Genomic DNA, 26,530 nt, shown 5'->3' with positions numbered 1-26,530 from the left:
TTATTCACCAGCATCTATATTTATTCAGATTTTCTGCACTAAATGTGCGAAAGTAAACTACACTTACTTAGAGGAAATACTTGCAAAAAGAAAAAGAGAAAAAGAATAAAAGTAACAGAAACTAAACCTAACACTTTAAGAGGGAAAGAGATGGTGAAACTCCTTCAATCTCACTCTTCAAAGGTGGGGCTCACTCTCGCCTCCCAGATGAAAGCGGCTCAAGATATGTCGCAAGTAGTTGCTGGGTTGTCAGCTCCTTTTCCTTTTTTCCATCTCGTTCTTCCAATACCATTGCCGTTTATGTTGTTTTGTATTCTCTCATACAAAAAAAAAAAAAAGTTGACGTAGTAGATTACAAGCCATGACAAAAGCAAACGCAAGAGAGCGCTTGTTTACCGAAGCCTAAACTATAGAGAGAGAGAGAGAAAAAAGAAACATCAGGAAAAAGAAACAAAACTAATCGGTCCTCAAATAGTATTGTTGTATTGAATTTCTCGAGACCCGGTCCATTAGAAAGAGTTGTTTTAGCGTTGACTGACTAGACACTTTGTTATCTAACTCACAAAAAAATCTTAAGTATAGCCCACTGTTAACAAGTAGAGTGTGATATTGTATTTGCACTCGCTACCAAGTGAAAGCGAAATTGAACAGGGTTTTACATGAGGAATACCGCAGAAGTTGGTAAGTAAAACTGAAATCCGTTAGTTTAACACTTTTCAATAGTGAGACTTCTCTTACAGAAAATTCTGGTTTAATTTTTAACATCTGCTGACAGGTTGTAATTTATTCAGTGACACAAGTTTCGAATATGCATATCTTTGGAATCGCAGTACACTAGCCTTTCGGGTGATAAAACATATAATTACCAAGAATGATGGGGGCTTAATAGAATTTGAAAAATTTCTGCCAATGTTACATTTTCCTAATTTTCATTTCATACATAACAATATTGAATACGAAGAGATTCTACTGTATTAGAATTAGTTTATCTCAAGTGTTCGAGCTATTTCGTTGAATGCAACCGATTTTTTGTTCCTGGTGTTTTTGTCTAAATGCTGCTCTTATCCCCTTTGTATCCATACTATGTATACTATTCTCCCACATTTTCCTTTACAACTCTTGTTGAAACAACATGTAGGAAGACTACAGACTCGCAAACTCGATCTAATCAACTGGTACTGTACAACCTGTGTGCTATAGAGAATTACTATGGGCACACTGATGATTCTTCATTCTCCCAGGGTTTTCTATTGTGATTGGTGGCCAATGCATAAGACAATAATGTGACCTATTGTGGCCTATCACGAAATAGTTTCTTTGGAGATTTTATTGCCACATCTTCTGGCTTTGAACGGTGTTAGGTTGTAGTTTCGTTTTTTTTTTCCTTTTGTTACTTAATAAGTGGAAAGCGGTTGATTGTTTGAGAGAATAGGCGGCAGTTTTCCTATGTGTAAATTAATGTAGATTATCATGTTCTTTTATGAGATACCAATAATGTGGTAACAGTTTAAATTATCTCCATACTCACTTCGTGGGAAAATGTAAGAGAACCGAGTATAATCTTAAAGTTACGATGTAAAAAGATGTGAGAAATCTGGGAAATATGGACACGATGTTGCTCATCAGGAAGCCATGTAGTTAGAGTACGTGTTAATAGAGTTTGTTATGCGCCAATATATGTCGAATTCATTGCTTCTAAGGTATATTTGAAAATATTGAAAAATACAATCTACTGACTAATAGTTACGGTCCAAATAGTAAATTTTCAAAACAAACGATGTCAGTAGTAGTTTGTCAAAATTCCATTACTATTCAGAACAATCTTTGTCTTTTTAAAACTTTATTTACTTCAGTGACACTGACACATAAAAATATTTAGAACAAAAAATATGCAGTGAATGTATTTGTATGTTCTCTTTTGAACACGGAGCCTGTGTAAAGCGAGAGCATATTCCACAATTATTATGAGTATTTTATGAAAAATGTGTTGAAATATGGGACACATATCAATTGATAGATTTCATTGAGCTAAACAAAATGTCACAGATGAGCGTAAAATCCTCATGCGTAGTTTTAGAGAAAACTGAGAAAAAAAACTGTTTTGTAAACCTAAATATTGATGCTATATGACAACTACACCATTTATTATAATGCGACTGATACTCAAATAAACCCTCACCAAGTTTTCGTTATGACTACCAAGATGGAAATGCATGGTTAATGGGGTGTAGTCCAAAATTATTAAACTTTAAATTTTATATAATTATAATATTGTTCAAAGATGAGACTAACTACTAAATATGTTGGAAATGACATTCTTTCACTTGAATGCATGCATTCGCATATCTCATCGTGTCCTTAACCGCTTTTTGTACTATTCGATTTTCTATATCGTGGATTGTTATATTGATATTTTTCTTCGCGTCGGTTGCAAGATTGATGCTGAATAGTATGTAAATTTCTTTTAAATACTTTGCCCCCAAGAAAAATGTGTTAAAAAGATCTGGAGATCATGTGGGCCACAGTTCTGTGGGAATGACTTTATCACCCAAACTCGTACGCAGCAGGTTCATAGTGATATAACAACTCTTGCACAATACAACACTTGTTCAGAATAAATCATGCACGATTGACTCAACAATCACCTGGGCACTTGGTGCATTTCACACCACCATTTCGAAGTATTGAAAAACTGACGTAGCGTTAGGACAATGTGTACAAAATCACACAAATATTAACATTTTTATAGACGGGCACTTTTTAAATTGTACACCCTGTACTAAAATTTCTTTCACGATGGATAAAATTGTTTTCTCAATAAATAACTTTTGGAAGGAATGAAAAAGTATTTTAATAGATTAGTAGTTCAATGGCGTAGGATTCTTACTAAATTGAGGTCACAGCATAAATCAAGCAGAAAGATATGTTACGGCTTGTACTAATGTCATTTCAGATTTGCCTGGGGGAAAAGATTCCCCACCAACATTCAAGTTTCACGTTTCTCAATACTATAGACAATCGATTAAAATATATTTAATTCTCAAACTCAGGTGGGCAATTGATCCCCCTGCTTTCCCAATGACTCCATCACGTGTTTGAGTTTCAAAGGTGAAAAAGAAAAAATATTAAGTGCTTATTCACGTGTTATGCATAACCCCTCCCGAAACAAAATTCTAAATACGTCACTGTATATTGTATATCCGCGTTTTATAACGAACCTCACATTTATATATGTCACCTATGCTTTTAAATTATTCTGATGAATTTTGTACCAATTTCAGAAGTACATCCATGCTATTGAACATAATGCTTGTCAGTTATCCACAGTGTACGAAAAACTACTACCTGAAGTTTTAAATACATGTAAAATAATATTATTCATGGCTGAGTCCAGTCAGTAGCCCAATTTTGAACATGAACACTAGATAAGTGATTTTATATATTTGATAATAAATGTTATTTGGTAGGAAAATGAACAAACGAATACGTAACTGAAGCTTATAAGCCAAACTTGATAATTGGTACATCTTAATGAGTAATAATTTGGGCGTATCTAAGATAAAGGAAAGAAGTAGTACAATGATACAAGAATGAAAGTAAGTGAGGAATGAATTCTTAGGAACAAATGTGATTGATAATCGGAGCGTTACCTTTCCTGATTCTAATAGTAACATTTCATAGGACAAGTAGTACAATATCATTAACTTATCAGAAGATATAGCGCGTAGGAAGAATTTTATTGGACAATGAGACCCATACTAATGGCAATATATTTTGCAGCAATTACTGTGATGTTATTTTTTGTAAGCCCACTTCAGTCAATTAGCGAACAAGAACAGAACTACCATGAAAGAAATAATTAAAGAAAAGAAATTTCTGTTCCCTACCGAACCTACAGGAATCAGCAAAATGAATCACCGTAATCCTCAAAAATACGCGATTGAGTCAATGACTTATAGAACAAGTTTGACTGCTGATCCTCTCTATACATAAACAAAATTACTTAGTAAGATAATGAAAAACGTTGTGAAATTGATAAATTATTCGTTTTCTTAAATATAATGTGGGTAAACACTTTTGACGGATACTGTATGAACAGCACTTCGATTTCAGTAATTTCTACATCACATTCTTTATTCTTCCTCAATATTACTTAATTTGGTCTTATCTTAGCGTATATCAAACTTCCTTAATATCACTTTCAAATTTTACATTCACTTACGTCTAATAATTCAATAAAATTGTTGCATTTTTCCCTCATCCCAATCAATGCTTTCCATTTCACTTTCTTCACTTGCACTCGGCTTCATGGTACTGTTCTCTATTAAATCTTAATATTTAATTCATTGCTTTCCACTGCCATTGTTCAAACTCTCTCTTTCTGTAGGTAATATTTTTAAAAAGTAAAAACTTCCCAAATTAGTTCTCCATAACAAACGTTAATAACTAAGACAAAAAAGGCTTTGAAATAAAAAAAAGAATAACAAACGAATTTCCATTATAGAAAACACATATATAGTGTAAGAAACGCCTACTTCTCAGTGGTACGTTTAATGTTTGCACAGTCAAACAAATAAAGGTATTTCTTACACGAGTTGCATTGAGGTCAAATGGAAATCTTATCGTGTTAAGCGATCAATATATGTACCTATTCTTTTTTATTTCTTCTCAAATGTCATAGCGACAAGTTAAGTAGTAGTACTAGTAGTACTTGATTGATGTTTATTTGGCCTTGTTAAAATACAATATAGGCACTCTGTGTGATATAGCAGAGGATTGGGACCTTATCCTCCGAGTATAATAAATGGTATCTATTTAAGAGTACTACTCTTTGCCTTTGGTATTTGTTAATAAATAGAATGCGACTAATAGCCATCAGCACTCTTCTATACCTTAAAGCTATTATTTGTCTCTGAAAGTTTTCCATCGTACACGCTTCTGCCGGTTGAAAGGAAAGTTGGATGGGTGGATGGAAAGGTGTATATATCCAGGACAGTCAGAGTTCTGTGCACACATACACATACACACACACACACTTTCTCCACTGGCTTTTCCGACCTTCTCACTTAACAAGCGCTCCCTGAAGTCGTGAGTTTCATAATAATCCTTTCCCAAGCGCTCCACGTATGCACCTACTGGAGGTTGTCCATCAATGCACTACTGATACAAATAAGCAGCTATATAATTACATTGGAATTAAAACAGAAGCTTTAAAACTTTTTAAATTTCTTTTGCGAAAAGTAATATTTCTATTAGTATTTTAGAATGCCGTTTAAGAATATTAACTAGATTTATTACATCTCATCTTAAAGAATCCAAAACATCCATGTTTAAAAATATAGTACTCTTTGCAAAAAATAAAAATAAATATTTCGTTCCAAACGCTAGCGGAGCTAAAATTCCATATATGTAATGTACCATGTTACAAAGTTGTCGTCGAGGTCAAGCTGGGTTCGCCGTAGTCAGTGCAATGCTGTTGAAATTGTAAAAATAAAAAAGCAATGTATCATGTTATGAATTTAGAATAATGTAGTTGCAAATAGGCATTAAGCTAGGGTTATAAACAATAAAACATGATATCAGTTTAATGGCTATAGAAAATAACCATCTTCGCCATCTCGAGAAGCCATCAATTAATTTCTCGAAACCAAAGAAAGAATGAAGAAATGTCAAAAAACTTCAGAGTCAAATGAAATATATATATATATACTAACCTTTTAGAAATTTATTATGAGTCAAATTGTTATACGTATGAGCCATAGTGCGTGGAACCCTCTCATTTGTGGCAAGTGACCTGCCATAAATGGCAGAATACCTATGATTATTATTATCGCACGATATGTATAACTCTCATAATTCTTACTTTTAGATTCGATTCCCGGTCAAGTAAGTTTGCGACGAATAACATCGTGTCCATGTGTTTTCTCAAAGTACTCCCATTTCTTCCCACTTTATCATTTCACTAATTCTTCTTCCATCATCATTGATTTGTTTTAATCATCATCTCCGTTAGTCTAAAGAGAATAAGCGTGGGACGTTAAACTCAAAGATTTCATTTCATTGTTTTTCTTACTTTTCGAACAAAAGGCATTTATAGTCTGTGAAACATTTAGTTCATCATTTTGCAATCCAAGTTAGATTTAGCTGAAGTATAACCATTCCTCTGGGAAAATGCATATTCGTCAAATTCTTCAATCTATATATACACTATTCTTTATGAGGAAGTTTCTTTATTAACAATAATATATCGAACTTCATTATTGTGAAAGCTTGTTGATTGATTTGGAGTTTAACGAGCCTTTCAGCATCTAAGCTATACCTAGGTATAAGACATGAACCTACAGCTTAATGTGGGATCTTCTACTGGGAATCAAAATCAGTTTCCCCACGCAAAAGGCGTGTACGCTAACCTTTAGCCACAAGGTAGCTCTGTTGTGAAAGTATTATGGGTACAAAAAGAGTTTCGTTATTCCTAATTTTTGTATGAAGTATTTTCTTTTGGTGGACAAAACCCTTACTATTCTTTAAAAAAAAAAAAAAAACAGTGTAAAAATTTTGGTTTTTAAAATATTAGTAGTTCAATAGCATAGAGTTCGTAAGAAAATTGAGGTCACAATACTGATCAAGCAAAAAGGTATGGATAAGTCGGGTCTTATTTACACTAGAGCTACTGGAATATTTGAGAACCCAAACTCTTTATATGTATCTGCAATCTCTCTCATTGTTTGTATGTCTCTTTCTCACTTAACTACTCAATGTGTATCGAATAATTAAGAGAGAGAAATTGTAGTGCACATTTAAACTGCATTCGTGTTTCGTAACTTAACTCACATTTGCACATGACTCCTTTTTTGCAACAGAAAATGAGTACAGACGACTAGAAGACGTTATACATGTAGCCTTGGTTAACTTTCTTCATCCTTCTTTTCCAAAGAAAGAATTCTACGTAATATGTTTTCTTCTAATTGGCATCTTCTTTTTCTATTACTTCTTGTGTTCGTTTACTCAAATTTCTAGTCACTTACGTGGCATCCATGTACATGGAATGCACTAGTTATCCATAAAAGTAGTTGAGCACACACACACACACAAAAGCAAATATGTTGGAAAAAGTGAAAGTTATTCAGATCTTGTAAGAGAAGGGGGAACTTCAAATTATCTACTCGCTAATATCTTGAGTTTTACCTAATATTTACAAGATAAGTAACATTTATAAAGAGATCGGTCAATTCTTTTAGAATCATGTTCGCATTATCTCCTATTGGCAAGTTATTTTGCGCCAAGTAGTTAATTATCTTGGTAATTATTTAGCACCGATTACACGATTACTCTTTTCAGGTACGCGGTGTTGTTTAAATAAAGTATTTAGGCGTCAAAAGCGAGATTATTTTTCCGATTTTTTTATGTTTATAAATTATTCAAGTACGAAAGTAAGGATCGAAATAATTAATGCTGCAACTAGCTTATAACATGCCTTACTATTGAACATTATTTCCATTAATTGGGTTTTAATAATGTCAGAATTGTATCAAAAAAGTTTCTGATAAGCAAGAAAACTTCTGATATTCTAAATATAAGATTTAAGTTGTTAAGCTGAATCAATAATTGGGGTATCCCACCGAAGGACACTATATGTCACATTTCAGCGAATTGAAGAAAAACGGAGGAAACATGTATCGTTGTTCCTCTAAAAGATCAGTTCTCTAGCACGCTTGTGTCATGAGTTTGGTAATAAAGAAACAAGTCTTTTACTACGTGTCAGCTGTGTTCTGTGCAATTCAAAATGTTCTGTGCAGCTTTACAGGGTGAGATTCTTCAATTTAGGGATCAAACCATCATGTAAAATTAATTACCGTATTTCTTCGAATATAAGGTGCCATCGAATCTAAGGCGAACCTGAAATTTCACCTCATTTAAACTCATTTACAAAAAGTTTCGAATCTAAGGAGCAGAAATAATATACAAATACATTCCTATTTCGATAAGCATTTTCTCATCAGTAAAACGAAATGTTCATTGTTCATGAGGATTACCATCTTTGTTCAGTTTGTCATTGTTGTAATACAACCAATTTTACGAAATACGGTAGTTTGTACTTACTTACTTTCGTAATTTATTCTTTTGGAAAGCGTGATGAGGCCGCTTCATCTTGATTTATAAACCGATATTTTGAGGATTAATTTCCTGAGCCAAGATCCTGGTAAACTTATGAGGTCGAATATTTTTCATCAATATTTTACAAAAATAGAATTTATTTGTTTATTAGAGATTATTATATTTCTTCAGCACCAAGGCCTACATTTTAAGATAGATTCCGAAACACATCTACTGAATCAAGAACGAAGCCATGTCTCTCATACTAAAGGTGGGATACTTGACCATTTAGTCACATTAAAACCAGCACTTGTTTATTGATTGAGCATACTATTCCAAAATTAAATTAACAGGTAGTTGTGAAAAAACATTATCACACGTACCGCTTTATGCAGGAATGTATATTACCTTCAATAACGTGTGTTTCAGTCCATATTATCTCATCCTATTGCTTCAGACCACGTATCTATAACACTTTGAATGTTTCTAAAATCTAAAATGTTTCTAGATCGAATTTCCTAAAAGATTCTTCACTCACATGTTTATTTCCAACACATAAAATTGTAAGATATGCAATACATGACCAAGATTCACAATACAAGACAAAGAATACACGTCTACATAGAAAAAAATAGCATTATTGATTGTTCGCTCATTCCCATTCAATATCAACACATTTCTATATTTAGTACAATCCATTTTAGTAATAAAGTTTTCGGACGGTGTTCAAGGTATTTTGAATTATACTATAGTTAGAATATACACAAAGTATTAACGAATAATTTGGAGTACTAATGATTGTATATTTACTTTGTTTGCTACTTTTAAACAATCTTAAGTAAGCAATACTCACACAATTACCTAGGTATATAAATTAGTTTGTAACAACATAAAAGTAATATCATTTCCGTAAGTTAAAGATAGCTTTGTAGTTTTGCACAAAACACCACTAAGTGAAAGATCCTACTAATGTTAGGGCTTTACGTAGCAAAGCACTAATCTTTCTCCTTTTAGAAATTTCAAGTTGATATATCTCAAATCCAGATGTATATGAAATCACTCTATGTAAAGTGTATAGTCTTACCTTAAGTGATAATAATTATGAGAAGTAAGATATGATACAGTTTTCTTAATCTTCGAAAAATAAGCTAGCGTTAAAAACAAAATGGCGATATAATGACGTTGAATTTCACAATGTTCTCTAATTTGGACCGATGAAACATCTAGAAAGTTATAACGAAACATATTCATAATATTTTCAAATTTTTAATGGAACATTGTTCGTTTACCATTCCTTTCCAGCCATCTAGAAAGTTATAACGAAACATATTCATAATATTTTCAAATTTTTAATGGAACATTGTTTGTTCGTTTACCATTCCTTTCCAGCACCGAGGCTGGACCTCGTATGAAACATGAATTTACAGTTAAAAGTGGAATCCAAATCACCAGAATGCGTTCAATGCTTTCCCAAGAGCAATTGAAATCAGTACCACATACAACAAAGGTAGATGTGCTACCCAGTAAACCAACAGGGAAGACCTATAACAGAACTTATCCATACGAGTGTTACTAGCCTATATAGACATGTGAATAGGAAATGCACTTAATTTTGAGATCCATAACCCAAATTAATTAATGCCCACCCTTTCCTTATAACTAACTTTCTGTTAGTCAGCAGGAAAACTGAAGTAAAAATTGTGGTAAGACTGCATACGATCCACTGCATCAGCTCATACCATAAATACGCTGAATGATCTAAAAAATAAAAGTATCTTAAGGACAATAATCAAACTTTGACTGGCTTGCAAGGTGTGTCATTTGGGAGGTTTCATATGAGAAACATGAAAGGAAGATTTTAAAAAATTGTATAGCTATTATTATAAGTAGTAAAACTAACAGTTGTCCTGTCTAGATTGACAACTGGAAAGTAGCAGTAACTCTTCTACTCCAAGGGATTAATGTGTGTGCTTGCTATGCCCGTGTTATCGGGATCATTAGTTGGTTGAATTCAACTTTTGCATCCCTCTCACTCCGAGGCTGTATGAGACTTGGGCCTACAGCTTAATGCGGGATCCGAATCACGTGAAATCCTGTTTATTGGAATCAGTCTTCGGCAACAAATCCAAATACTGATTTGAATCTCACTTTAAAACAGTAAGTCCCGTCTCTCAGTACTACACAGAGAAAAAAGTCAGTGCTGTTCAGTTTCAGATGAACCTGCCAAACGTATGATTATGGCAACTGAATATATTTCGTTAAATGTATTTGGATAACCTTATCCAGTACCTGAGTCCGATCGAATGGTAAGCAAATTCCTACCATACTGTTGGACTATATGCGTCCAGTAACATAGGCAATATAACACTGGTACGTAGTACATTTCTAGCACTTCACACTCCTGAACATTTCACAACATACATTTAACTAAATATGTTCAGTTGCCATAGTCATACGTTTGGCAGGTTTATCTGGAATTGAACAGCAGGGACTTCTTTCTCCGGGTAAAAAGCGTTAAATTTCAATTTGTTTATAATTATCAATGGATGGAAGGTAGTAGTTATGGTACCATTGCCACAAGCATGAACACAGCGAAAAGTCATACGAGTAATGGTAGTATTGCAATACTACTACACAACTAATATGAAATAGTTACTAAAAGTTTGTCTCAAATTATGTCAATGTACCTAAAAATTACTTTACATCTCTTTTGTATGTTATAAACCTATATTTTACCAACAACCTAATTTAAAGTAGTAATGGTACATTTTGGAATAGTCTTAAATTAGACCATTTTGCCCTTGTACAAGAAGTTTCAAATCATAGAACATTAGTTTAGAAAATGGCACGCTATCACCTAGAAGACAAAAGATCTTGCCTTTAATCAATATTTCTTATTTTGTATAGATTTTAGAAGAGAAATTCTCAAAGTTGTCCAATATAGATACTTCCTTCACAGAAGTTTCAGCTTTTATTCATTTCCTTACTTTTATATGAACTTAATGTTAACATCTTAAAGAAGAACAAACAAACACACACACGCACACTGAGTGACTCCTTTGTGTTTTTATAAAAGTTCATGTCCTTTGTGTGCACCATTCACACAAAGCTCCGTTATTTTTACGCTTCAAGAATCGTGTGACCATTAAGAGCTTACCACCGAAGAATATAGGTATTCAGGACTTGCGTGAGAACAGACGTCACACATTAAAATAACATCAACACGTGAGTGGAAGGAGAATACAACAGTGAATAAAAAGAGCTTGGACAATAATATATATATATATATATATATATATATATATATATATATATATATATATATATATATATAAAGAAAATTCTTCGTCTTTCAGGTTTCTATTTTCAGTAGATTGTTTTAATAAAACACTACATATAATTTTTATAGTAAGCCACTATGATTAAATTTTTCATAATCATAGTGTGATATAATAATATTGATTCTATTGAGATACTGTAAAGATTTTAGATATTTATGTTCCATGTAATAGAAAATTTTCATTTATTAAAATTTCTTTCACGTATTAATTTAAATATTGAAATGGCAGGAATGAAATTGAATATATACATTTACAAATGGAGATTAAGACCAACAGTTAAAATTTGCTTCAATAAATTCTGCTTCCAAATTTGCATTGAGTGTACCGTAACATTCATATATATTGTTAACCCCCCTTTGTGTGCCTTTAATAGCAAGTGCGTAGCTAGAAGACACAGGAAGACACAGGAAGATGTCCATACATATTATATATGGACTTCCTAAAAAACAACATCAACATCTATCCTAAAAGTATGTGTTTGCTATTCGTTTTTCGTCATCAAATAAAAAAAAAATAGTCAGGCTCCATAAATTATAATCTGGTAACGTTTGTCCATTCCTCACACAACAAAATACACTCAAACATTACAATTAATTATTAAAAATAGAATAATTTTTAACTTTACTCATCATGTGTTAACTTCCTTAAAATCAATAATTATACTTTCCCGAACATTATAAAAATGTTCGGAACACAATCTTCCTGTGTCTTCAAGCTACGCACTTGCTATTAAAGGCACACATATAAAGAATTTGGCTTTCAAGTATTTTAGTGGCTCTAGTGTAAATAAAACCCGACTTATCCATGTCTTTTTGCTTGATCTGTATTGTGACCTCAATTTCTTACCAAATCTATACCGCTAAACTACTAATGATATATATATTTAAATAAAACCTCGTCTGTGTTTTATTAATTATTTTTCCTAGGAAAAGAACACAAAAATCGATACCTCTACAAGTTTAAATAGAAAACAATTTACTTTCGTACTGTGTATTGTTGACTTGAGTGAGTGCAAAATCGATAGCTTTCAGTTAAAATTACCGTATTTTAACAACTCTATTTCTTTCAATTTAATACATATATAAAGTTTAATTCTCAATACATATGTATAAACATGATGCTGAAGATAATAAAATAAACCATAATTTGAACAAATATACTCCTTCAATTATCAAGCCCTAAACTCCTGTTTGAACAATACATAAAGAACGTATTAACGTAAAGAAGAACGTATTCTCAAAGAAAATATTATAATTTTCACTTATTATGGATGGCTTCAAATACTCGAGCCATTTAACAGTGATCAAAAGAATAAAACTAAAGCCTTGTTTCAAGTTTCCATGAGAAGCAGAGGATTGTTTATTAAGAACCAAAATGACTAACGGAGATAAAGACAAACTGAATTACCGAAACAAAGAAATGGTATTTTATCCATACGTCATATGTATTATTATAAGCACATGTTTATTACTTTTCCTTTTTTAGCTGAAATGCTCGTTCTTCTCAGGGGGATAATAGTTCGTGGAAATTTTTAACCTTTTCCCTCCTTGGGATATGCATTTCAATGAAAGTATAATGATTAAAACCTATAAAGTAATTTAGTTTGGGACAATTTTTTTATCCTCTCTACTCACTTAGTCATTTAATCCAGTGACACCATGAGGTGGGTTTGAAATTCATTTCAAATGAGTCAGTCGTTGCTCGTGATGCGATCACAAACAACAAGCAATATATTTTTCATTGTGGCGAAAAATATAGATAGTGTTTCCTTCCCCACCCCTCCCGAAAAAAAGAGAAATTTCAAAAATGCTGGGAAATAAGTTCACTTATTTTAAATATTGTTTACCGAGTTTCATGTTCCTAGCTTGAGGGGCTGAGATACTCTATTTTCGTATAAATTTTGACTCCTGCATATTCTTTAAGTTACGCTCTCAAATCAAAAAGTGTCATGATAAAAAAAAATCTAGCTCCAATAGGTATAAACTATGTTCTAAAATTCATTTCAAACTATCCATCTATTATTCCATGATTCGATCAACCACAAGATCAATTTCATTTTTATATTTCACATAACCAAATTAAATTTCTGTTTTGGATTGAAGTCGGGTTGCAATTGTCCAGCAACTGAAATACAGCCAGTCCTACATGATGATTTTTCCATGCATCTTATTACACTAGTTAAAAAATGCATGCAAGACCTTATATTAAAATAATGTACAATTTTCTAAGTTTTAGGATATTATATTCTTATGCGTATTGTATTACTATCTACAGAGCATGTTGATAAATATGTGATTATTGAAATATGAAAACTTTTGACCAAACATTCGGCAAAATGAAGATATAAAATGTGAAAATTACTTTTGTATGTGCGTTTACACATACAAGTGTACCTAGGTTTATCAGAGTTTATTATATCACTTATAATTTTCACTGAAAACAAATTTTAAAATGTAGATTTCCATTTTTTTAATTCTTAAAAAAATATATTCCAAGTTTTTACTTTTAACACACTACTATAAATTTTTTGTAGAGCATTTATTTGAAAAGTTGTGTATACGTATATTAGTTTTACTATAGTATTCTTACATTCTTAGAAAAATTAATCTTGGTACTTAAAAAATGTTTAAATTTCATTTTTAAAACTTTTATTGTATTTTTGTATGAAAAACATTATTTGAAGGAGTAATACTGTGATTTTCCCTTATAGAACACAACTTTTCATTATTATCCGTATTTCTTCTATTCAACATATTGTAAACCTATTATTATGTACTGTTCGAACTTCAGAACATTGTTTTGTTCATTCACTAGTTATAAAAGGTCAATTCTTCCTTTCCCCCTCCCACTCACGGTCTTTTCAGAATCTCTTAAACTATGACTTTCCAGTGAATAGTTATATTTATTTTGCCAAATTATAACTATAATGGGTTATAATATTGTTAAGTTTCTCGTATGTATATATACGTGTTAAGTAAATACTAGCAACATAGACAATAAAGGGAAAAGCAACAAAGAACCCGCAATCTTTTAAAAGACATTTCTTGTACACTAAAACTGAGTCTTTTGTGTACAAACAAACAGTTTTACTTCTAATCTAAAAATTTCACTTTAAACTTTCAGAGAAAACAAGTACTCGTATTTCTTCTTAAGAAAAACATTTTACCTAAGACAACATCCTCAAAATTTGTTACGATTCTTTATTTTCAATTGTGAGGAAAAATGAAATAAATGTCTTGTTTACTCAGAACTTAACAGTGAAAGTTAAAAACAAACCTGATTTCTTTTAAAGGTAAATAACATTCTTTTTAACAAAAATATTCCTTCGATTCAATAGCATTGCTTTTTGTTGTTCGTGGTTCAGTTCTCAAATAATTTCAAGTAGCAAATAATATTTTAAAATCACAACAATTCATATGTTTTGTTGAAATATTCTAGTATTAATCCAGCAAAACTATAATCATTTTTATTAGTACTACAATATTATTAACGTTTAACGAAAAAAGGGAATTGTCTAAGGATAAAAATACAAATCAGTAGATCTTATTATACGAAATATAATTATAATGTGTCGCTGAAAAACCCATAAATAGTTTTCGAGAAAATGAGTAAAATGAGTTTCTTTGTAAACCTAAAAACTGATGCTGTGATAGAACTAGACTGAAAGTACTTGAGAACAAGATCCTAAGACGAATATTCGGATCCAAGAGGAACGGCTGAAAATTCATGTCAAGGAATTACATAATTTATGTCAATAACCAAATATTATTAGGGTCATCAAGTTTAGGTGGACAGGTCATGTAGCCAGAATGGAAGAAAGTAGGAACGCTTTTAAAGTCTTAACTGCAAATCCAATCCGGAAACGACCATTAGGAAGACCTAGGTGCAGATGGGAGGACACTATTAAGATAGATCCCGCAGAAATAGGAATACAAAATAAAAAAAATTGGATCCAGTTAACTAAGGATAGAAGTCAGTGGAGAACTTTTGTGAATGCGGCATTGAACTTTCGGGTTCCCTAGGCCATAGAGTTAGTCATTAATTAGTTAGTAAGAGGCAACCAATCTATTGAGGTAACTGATACTAAACTACATCCTTTCAGCTCCTCATTATGCCACTGCCAATTTGACAATACATAATGGGGTTAATGAGATATAGTCTAAAATAAACATCCATTCTTAAATTTTAATTTCTTTTTAATTGAAATATTGTTCCAAGATCGATCACATCAACTTGAACAAAATAATATGCTTATGGGTGAATTCTCATGAATGTTTTCGTTTTATAGTTTTCAAAAAGTCGGAAAGAAAAAGAACTTCTGTGGCGCAAAAAAGTAGTATGTTCTTCAATACAACCTTCAACTACATTCTTCTTCTCCCTATTTTTCCTTCTACTATATATTTTCCCACATTAATCACTTCTCACTTCTTTCTAAATTCTTCACTTTAATATCCTCTTCAACTACATTCTTTTGTCTGATTTCACTTCTACCACATTTTCCCCACATTAATCAGAATTTACTTTTTAAAAGAAAAACTTCCACTTAAATACTCTCTGGAACTACATTCTTCTCCCTGTTTTTCTTTCCACAACATCTTTTTCCATATTAGTCAGAAGTCATTTTTATAAAGAATCTACTAACGAGTTCTTTCATATTTTTAGTATATTGATGTAACTTCATTACACTTTGCTTCTTTAAAAAAATTCTCATTTTTTTGCGCTAAGCTATCTTCCTCTACTTTTTTATAGAAAATGCCAAAAATGTTCTTCTTTTCTTATTGCTCCTTACTCATTGCTGATAACTGTATCATTATTAGTAGTAGAAGCATTTTAAAATGCTATGAATTGACTTTCGCTGGTATAGCTATCCAATATCTTTGTGCAAAAATAGTCTGTGATATATATATATATATATATATATATATATATATATATATATATATATATATATATATATATGAATAAAAAGGATATTATCATGTGAAAATACTAACAGTTGTTAACAAATAACAAATAATTGTTACTTTGATCTCTCATTATGAATACTTAATAATAGTATTAAAAATTGGAAGCGTTTCTACCATTCAAAACAACATAATTAGCTATTTGAAGCGGAACATTTTATGTAATACATACGTAACAGTTTTTTGTTTTAACAGAAGTTCTGAATATTGTAAAGTGAAAACACTAAAAGTCTTCTACCGTTTCATAAATGCATGCATAAAATATAAAATTGTACTTTCAGATGGAAACATTCTATTTCTTAAAAGATTATATCTGCTAATTAGTAAAGAAAACTAAGATAGTAATTCCTTTTTAACATGCAAATATTTTCCTTTTATATGTAATCCGTAACATGTTTTCACCCTTATTCAAAAGTCTAGAAAAAAATGTTATGGTATGTTATTAATATATATTTTACCTCGTGTACACATGCTAATTATATCAATTAGTCCCTCTGTTATTTTGCCTTATCAATAATTAGTATCATAAATTCTTATTAACCTAAGAAAAATACAAGAAGTGTTAGTATTTTTCTTTCCGTTTCTCTAATTTTGTTTTGCTTTTATAGTTAGTGCTATAAGTGGAAGCTCTTGAGTATTGAAACGGGCTGGCTGCATCAAAGATTAAATTACAATGAAAGTTCAGTAAAAGTAAGAATAAAGAAAAACAACAGGACTAGATAATCAGGATCTATATCTGGTATCCAGGCAAAGTTCTAAATATGTGGCGAAGATGTTTGAATTTCTTATTAGCTTCTTAAATTTGAATGGAATTGCTGGAACCTGAAGACTCGGGATTTCCGGATACTCTACTCTCACATGATACCTTACACTTAGTATTTAAAAATACAAAATTATAACCTAATTTGTTTGGAAAATCCGTAAGTGCAACTTTATGATCACACGTCAGTCAGAAATATTAATTAGCAGAATTGAGTCTGAAAACTAGGCAGAAAGGAAGGAAGTCACAAGTTAATGGCATTGTCTAAAGCCGAATACACGTCATAGAGAACGTGGTTACCGTTTAAAATTATCTGAAGGGTGTTTTTCTTTTTACCATATATTATTATAGTAAATAGAAAAAGGACATGTTGATGCGTTTTTCCTAGGAAAAGATGTATGAAGAAAGGCATCAACATACCTCTTTCTTTTTACTATAATAATATATGGCATACGTTATGTTTCATTTTTCTCACCGGCTAATGAAGCGCAGATAATGGCAGCTATACACTATCATTACAAAAGTTATCTGGAAAATTGTTCCTCACACCCTCGGTAGCCATCAATTACGTGGAGAGACAAATCATTATTGTCTATAAAAATAATTAAAACTATAAGCTTTAAAAGCAAAGATAAGAGAGTTTTCTCTCCTATCTCTCGCTTTCGAAATATTATTAAGTATACTTATTAACTTGTATACTCTGAAAGGGACAGATGATAAACACAAGTGAATAACGACGAAAGAGGTCGTAAAAGGAAAAATGGAAGGAAACAAGGAAATCTTCAGACTAATGTTGTCAAGCAGAAGCTGACATGTTCTAGAATCGAATCTATTTCTTTTGCAAAAGCAGATTAGTGCTAAATCACCAAGTAATCATGCACAAGTAGGCCACATCGTGCGTTTATATGCTTTAAGGAAGGATCAGAAAAGGTTTGTTATGTGACCTTGACCTCGCAAAATAATTCCTTCATATAGTAAGGTACTTGACTTGTTGGTGGAATAATTCGATTCAAACTTAGCCCACATATTGAGTTTATTGCAATCGACTCTCAAATCTCGCTAAATAATTTTATACGTAGTCAAAAATGAAGTATTCTTACCCAAAATTTGTATTTCTTAGTAGATTTTATGCCTAGTCCTTCATATTATTTATCAAAGACACTTAGTCACATTGGTATGATGTCCCTTAGTTACATTGGTATGATGTAACTTGTTTGTTTAGGGTACTAGTCCTTCGTGTTACCTTAATAATCAATCAGAAAAAACTACAAAGAATACAAATATTACGAATTTCGTAATTACGAGAAAATTTGTGACTTCGAACAGCCGAAGATATTTAAGCTTTTTAGAAAGCTCTGATCTTATTAAATACTTCTTCTAGAATAAAATTATGTGAAGGATGTTTGAAGATATTTTTACTAACTGTATCTTTCTGCCTTTCTGTACAACCAACAGAATATCGCTTGGAGCTTACTAAATCGTAATCTTAATCGAAATTTAAAATTACTATCGCTACAAAACGCAGTAAGCTGCATGAACTTGTTCTTTAGTCCCTGTACGGATAAAACATGAATCTACTAGCCTAGTTAACTATTATTGTACTGGGTAATTCCGTAGATTACCATACCTTACTCCAATATTTAAAAAAAAAAAACTGTGTAGTCTAGTTAACAGAAATGCCATTTAGTTAAATATTTTTCTCTTGTTCATATATTTCAACAAACTTTAAAGTAACTTTATAAGCTTCAAAAATAAATTTATATTCCAAGCATAAACAATAAGCTAAAGTTTTGTACAAAAAACTTATTTTGTTTATCCCCAAGCTGTAGAATTTATACACTAGTATTTAATGCTTCAAACTTCATTTTTTATTAGGGCAAAATTATTCTGATTAATTCTACAATATGCACATTTGAGATTTGTTAAATGCTTACGTCATTATTTATATCTTTTTGCTAAAATATAGGCTTGATGATTTTAAGTTGACAAATAAGATTAATCATATTGGTAACAAGTGATTTCGACTCTGTATCTGGAGGGCTACTAATAGTCAAATATTTCAGTCACTGACAGAAAAACTTTTGAGAAATATTACTCTTTCAATTAGTGATCAGTAAATTTTACACTGTAGGACATATGCCTAACGTGGCATTAAACACTAAAGATTTAATTGTAACATTGTCGAGATGTTAATCAACGGCGTGATAAATCATATTATATAAATAAACATATAATTTGTAAATAAATAAAAGTTAGATAGTACAAAGAGTGACTGAAAAGTTTATACCCTGACCCAAAAATTAGTAGGTAGACCATAAATTATTTGTATAATATGCCACTTTTTCTTTTTCATTAATCATATTCATGTTTTAAGGCCATTTCGACATATTTTAGTAATTCTTGAAGTCAATAAAATGTTGAAAATTGAGGAATTAAAGCATTGTTTCACCATGTAGCCGCCATTTTGCCAACAATACTTCATTTTCGATAACTCACTGACTTCAAGCATCTATCTAAATGATGTGAAAAGACCTAGAGACATAAACATGGTTAATGATAATAAGGAAAGATGGTACATTATAAAAGTATCACTTGGCTTGCCTGTATAGCTTACCTTACCACTTGGCGCTACAACACTCGGTGTACTTCAGCTTCCAATGCTATCTGCCTTCATTCCACCGTGTTTATTATTTTCTTCTTCCAATTTCTTATCTGTATTAACTATAGGTCTTCTTGCATTTCTTCCATCCTCCTTATCTCCAGTCTTCCTTTTCTCTTATTTGAATATATCTTTCTTCCATCATTCTTCCTAGTATTCTTTGTTCATCCATTCTTGTTACATAGTCCGAGCCAGCAAACGTTTCTTGATCTAACAAATCTCTTTTCCTTTGAACATACTGTTTATCTCTTCATTAGTCCATGTTCTCCATTAGAGTCAAAAATTTTCAATGACCTGTAATATTAGTACAATGTCAAGATTTTATAAATCAAGTAACTTGGGACTTGTATTTCGCTGGAATTTAATTATTGAATAGTCGACTGATTTGAATAAGTTAATTAATTTGTATATTTATTTTCGTTTCTTTCAGAAGCCGTTGAAGTAATCCGAGTGAAAAGACAAGAAGAAACAAAGAAAGAAGAAAGTTTCGAACAAGAACTTTGTAAAGACAAAGATGCCGGTGAATGGTTTCGATTAGTTGCCGGAGAAGGCGACAATTGCAGAGATGTCATCCAATGCACATCTTCGGTAAGTTTAAAATCATTTACTTTATTAAACAACACTGCTCTTTAGATACAGCCCATGAAAGACTGTGCTAATCAAATGATATGTTACATTGGGTAACTCATCAGTAATTTTCTTAATTATGTTTGCCTTTCTAGATCAGAGTTTGCTTCTTCTTAATTCCAGTAGCTCTTCAAATACCTTTTAATCCTATAAACACCGAAAATACTTTTTTTTTTTTTTACTAGAAATAGAATCCATAAAAGACAAATACGGCAGTCCTATGAGATACAAAACTTTCATTTTGCAAACAATTCGGTATACAAACAAGTTTTATAAACATTTTTTTCCTCGAATTACAAACAATAATATAATTCAAACATTATCTATCATTGAATATATCAAGTTACAATCAATTACGAATAGTATTACTCTTAAGATAAATGAAATCCAAGCGAATATGATACCTAGGTAAGATAGAAATCTTTTAAAGCTAAATACTAATAGTAACATTTTAATAAATTTAATTAAACACAAACAAAAATCAACTTAGCTCCAATAAATGAACAGAACTCGTTTATTATTTCAATTGAAGACTACAGGAGGAAAAGGTGTCATTTTTTTTAAATAATTTCACACAATTGCCCTGTTTTCCACTCACTTCCTACTTATTCCCCAGTAGGCCAACTCTTTAGCATTAAATTTCTTAGTGGCTAGCCGTCTTCTTACTGTGGAATTTGGTTTATGCAAACTACACCTTTCAGGCCGTTAACTCATTTTCGACCATTTCTTGCCTTACCTCCTTTTTCCCTTGTGGTCTTCAATTACGAATATTATTATTCTTTAATCAATTGAGGTTGTCTACACTTCACATTTTATGTAACGTAAACTATTTGTTGCATCAACAATAAATTTAAGACTTTGCTGAAAGCCGCTAACAAAATTTTGTGAAGTTCCTCTCTCAGTAACTTCAGGCTTCTTACATCTCTTGGTTAGCTGCTCTTCTATCCACTACTTCAAATCATTCCATTTAGTATTCCCTTGTTATTTGCCTCTCGAGTCATCACTGCCCTCAGGCCGCTTAATCTAATGTCTTGTTGAGTGTTATTTCTACTCTTCTAGAGATTACTTCCTGTAATTAGTTTATTTTCTGCCGCTTTGCATCACTTCCTTCTTTCAAGCCACGCTCTGTCCAGAATCGATCATGGCATCTCATTCTTTAGTTATTAGATACTCTTAAAACTGATTGTAATATGAGTCATATACCATTCCTATCTCATGTATATTCCTATCTCAGGCTTGACCGAGGAGCTCATCAATAATGTGTTCTCCTACATCCATACTTTTATCATTAAGCTTCTGTGAAATAGAATATCTCTTATAATATGTTCGTTATTAGCTGAATTAGTCGGGACATCCGCCGTTGGTGAGATTCCACGTTCAATCCCAGCTCGCGTCAAGTGGGCTTTTTGTGAACAAACACTGTGTTCGTGGGTTTTCTTGGGATTTTCCCGTTTCTTCCACTTTATTCATTACACTATTTCTCTCATTTCTCATCATCAAAGTCTCCTTTAGCCTAGCTGGAGTAATCGTGGGACGTAAAACTGAAAGATTTTAGTTTTTGTTTCATTTTAAAAAGGAATGTCTATTTTTGACTGGATCGCACTAAAACGAAAGAAACTATGTCCGAAAATAATAGGTTTATGGGAAACATTTGAAAGGCCGTTATTTATACCCCCTTTCACCCTTACGATACTATTTGAATCGAAACTATGAAAACCCAGCTCGACCTACGTGATAACTATGTTCAAATACTAATTTCAAACGGAAACACGGTGTGGATTTTTATAACTGGTGCTAATGTTGAACCTCCTCTCCCTTAGGATACGCATTTTAACCAAAGTGACATAGTAGAAACTTGGCTCGAGCCAAGTGCTAAATACATTCCAAAATTCATTTGAAATGATTCAGCCGTTTTCGCATAATGATGAGATAGTAAATTTAATTATTATTTTTTTATATTTAGTAAAAATATTGAAATTTCTCTTCTCCACATCAATACGGAATTTTCTGAAATGCTAGGACACATACCCTTTTATTTGTAATAACTATTTTATATACAGTAGACTTACTGTTAACCGATTACCATGAGACCAGACCCTGTTGGGCAACAAAAAACTCAGTTAAGACGAAACTCAGTATTTCCTAAATTGTATAGCATCTTTATAATGGTTAGGAAAGGCTTACAGTATTATAATTCAATAAATTTAATTTAGTTTCCACCACAAGCTGTTCAAATGACACTTAGTTAAAATGAAATTCTGTATATTTAGGGATGCGCACGAGACGAGTTGAGACAGGATTTTCCTGACAAAATTCGAGTCGAGACATAGCTCTTCCAATAGAAAAATATACATTTTTCGAGTCGAGACATAACTTTTACAGCACATTTTCGAGACGAGACAGCCCCAAATCTTGTCTCGTGCGCATCCCTATGTATATTGAATAAAGTACAATAGGCTATTATACAAATCACATTTTTGTTTCTGATATATTTGTATTGATTAAAGAACAACACCAAACTGAAAGAAATACAATTGGTTCTACAATGCTGAATAAAGTATAGTAGGTATTTTATTATTCTTGTGTGCAGTGGCGTATTTAGGGGGGTTTCCGGGATTAAGCCCCCCTGTGCATCGAACGCAGCTGATAAGGAAAATTACTTATTTTTGGAAGATATGAATGGTTAAGAGAGAGTCCACCATCAAGTTTCCTCTTCCTTACATAAGCGACTTGCGATTTTTGGTATAAAATTTGAATCTCTCTTCCCTCATTAGGAAATACGTTTCAAAAATTAGGCGAAGAATGCGGATTTGTCTAGTAACCAACAAACGTTTAGGTAGATAATGGAATCATGAAGATTTATTAATGATCAGTCCTCGTGCACAAATCAGTTTTAAGAGCCATATCTTACGGAAACAAACGAATAATTAAATAAAATTAAGTTTTCTTCGTGTTGGGCCCCCAACGCCAATTTTTGAATTATTACTGATTTAGAAAAATTGAAAAAAAAGATCACAGTTGCACGTTAAAAAGGCGCTACTAACGAGTCAAATTCTAGAAAACATACATTTGTTTACAATAGGTATTAATCTAGACCAAATATCCAATATAATATTGAAGAAACTTTCAGAAGGAAGTACCTAGGTCAGTGGTTCTCAAACTTGTTGTTACTGTGACCCACATTAAATAATAAAAAGTATTCTGTGGCCCACCTACCTTCATTCAAATACACATTCACATTCTACGTAATAGTAGTGTATTTCAAAGGAATTAAATTTTGTAGATCATATCTATTAGGAAAAAATATACATGATATACAAAAAGTTATTGTATAGCAAAATATTTGTAATGCTGTTCATCACGAGACGCATGCGATGCATGTACTTGTTTTTGATATTTATTAATAACTGCATTGCTATCCATGCTGATACGAGTTACTTTCAGCCGCAAGGAATTGGACACTTGCAGTCGGTTTCTGTATTTAGTCTTTATCCCCACCATTGCTGAAGACCCATCTTCAAATAAATAGGAAGAACTAAATTGGAGTAGCACCTTCAAAGCTTCAGTAGAAAGTTGTGGATAGGTTTGCTGAACGGACAGCCAAAACAGTGCCAGCTTTTTGGGGTTGAAATTTGTATGAAGTGAGCTATCTTGAGATAGGACGATTAGTTTTTCATCAGCCTTGACTGATATTCAAGTTGAAATGCTACTGACAAATGGGTTTGCAATCCACTTCTGTTGTTTACATTTTTCCATATCTTCAAGGAAGTAACATTCTAAATTTTCTTTCAATGCCTCCAAATATGCAGGTATTCCAGAAATTACGGAATCGTCTGGATTCACTTGTTTTTCGATTATGAATGTTTGAAATGTTTAGAAACAGTCATAATTGTTGTTTTCAATGTTACTCTTGCACAAGACTTCTCCAGGAAATTAAAGAACATTGAACTACTCATTTTAAAAATTAAAAAAATTTGTTTTTACAAACATTAAATTTCCAAATTTGCTAGCAGGAGGTATGAGGAGACAGCTGTATTTATTCCAAGTAGTTCAATAACAGTCCGTGTGAAAGATTAACATGAAATTTATTTTGGAATTTGTAAACACCCCGAGTGACCACGAACGTTACAAAGTTAATCTCGATGCTTATTTTAATAAATCAAAATGTAGTTGGTTTCTTTTATTGTATTGTAATGTAAATGAATATAGTGGTCATGTTGATAGGAGAATATCAGTCGGGAATGATAGAACGAGTGTAACGTAAATTTGTTTTTCAAAACTTTATCTATTATATGAAATTATACGCATGCGCATAGATGGTTAAAGTGTTTCCATGGAAAGAGCTAACACTACTTCTGATGTAATGCCCTTCCCTGTGACAGATTTTGACTCATCCACTTTCTTTCCATCCTAAACGAGCATCTCTACTGACTATACAATAGGGCAGGGCTTTGAGTAACTACTTATTCTACAGCTCATTAACAAATGCTTCCAATTTTCATTTTCTGAATAGTACTTTACAACATATGTTTCTTCATCAAATAAGATTTTCATAATTGAAAGGAAAAACTTCTCGCGACCCACCAATGAGTCGCGACCCATACTTTGAGAAATACTGACCTAGGTAGATCATGGAAAAATGAATTATATTCTATGTAAACAGCTTGATCAAAAATCAATTATAACTTTAATACCTAAGAAAAGACTCGTCTCGATCAAAAACACTTATTACATGTATATCAACAATATTAAAACTACTAAAAAATAATTGTCTACATCACAGTGCAGTCCTTCCACTAGTTGGCACATGGCATGGTGTGTAATGTAGTGCAGGATAATCAAATACGAGCTGAGCTTATTCCCTGAACGAAAGATGATAGATCAGTCGAGGAGATTTTCCCTTCGGTGTGCGCTTGAAATGAATTGTTCTTGCATCAGGTGTTCGCATTCCTTGTAACCGCCTCCTTTTCAAAAGATAGCTGTTCTTAACAGAAATCCAGACAAATTAATCATACTAAGAAGACTTCAGAGCACAAGATCTAATAATTAATAAGGTACTTACAATTATTGATAACTGCAAACAACAATGAATTTATTTGTTCTACTTTATATTGTAGGGGTTACTTTTGAAAATTTAGTGCAAAAATATGTTTGTATATATAAAATATTAGTAACCAATTAATACCATTAACATTATACTATAATATTAGTGATTTTGTAACTTAAGTATGCTTGAACTGCAAAAATCCTTCTTTGTTATTCTCTATTAAGTTGAGTATGGGTTGGAAGTAATATAGTCTATGGTTGTCATGTCCTTTAATTTCACTCATGGGACCCGCGATGGCTCAATGGTAGAGCATTCACTTCTGGTACGTGGGGATCCTGTTTTGATCCCAGCTCGTGCAAAGTGAGCTTTGTGAGTTTGCCTGAGTTTTCCCTTTCCTTCCATTTTCTTCATTCTACTATTTCATTCATTTCTCATCATCACCGTCTCCTTTAACCTCGTTGTATAATCGTGGGACGTTAAATATTTCATTTCTTTTCATTTTAATTTCACTTTCACTTGTGACGGGAATGACTTTCGGGTAGTGCGACGGATGTCCACGCAGAACAATCAAACTAAAAACATTGAAACGATAAACATTTTCTTTATTTTCGACTATTTAAATTTATTTTTTCTTTCCAAAAAGTATACGTTCAAACTTAGTCTTTAAGGAAGAAGTACGTAATTAGACACGTGGATCAGAAGATAAATTTTCTTGCCCTTAGAAACAAGAAAATATTACGCTGATATGTACTTTCAGAGTCAGATCTTCTAAATAGACGATGCAGAAGAGAAGCAGTTCACCATGTCATTAGTGTGAAACTGAGTAAAAGTATGAGTTTTGCTCAAAACTTTAGAACCCGAAAAGGGCATATCAGTATGTCTCTCATGCTACTTTCCCGAAGTTCAACGCTAGTGATATAGTAAGATTTATTATCTGAAACAATCAATAACTAATAAAGACTCGTATATTAGAACCTGGAAATCACTACATAATATCTTGATGAAAGAATATAGTATATAATTAAATCAACCTTGTCG

General features: G+C 32.1%; 1 protein-coding gene across 1 annotated transcript in view; it reads left to right on the top strand.

The window, feature by feature from the left end:
* Window positions 1-26,530, top strand: part of serp (chitin deacetylase-like protein serp) — a 77,093-nt gene that overhangs the window by 12,858 nt on the left and 37,705 nt on the right. The window contains exon 2 of the mRNA XM_081769107.1: window positions 20,249-20,406. Within this exon, the coding sequence (XP_081625233.1) occupies window positions 20,249-20,406 (158 nt within the window). The remainder of the gene's footprint in view (window positions 1-20,248; window positions 20,407-26,530) is intronic.

Source organism: Thermobia domestica, chromosome 8, assembly GCF_964235325.1.
Source record: "Thermobia domestica chromosome 8, izTheDome1.hap1.1, whole genome shotgun sequence".
NCBI lineage: Eukaryota > Metazoa > Arthropoda > Insecta > Zygentoma > Lepismatidae > Thermobia > Thermobia domestica.
Note: the sequence above shows the minus strand (reverse complement) of the source record. Positions and strands in the feature narration are given on the sequence as shown.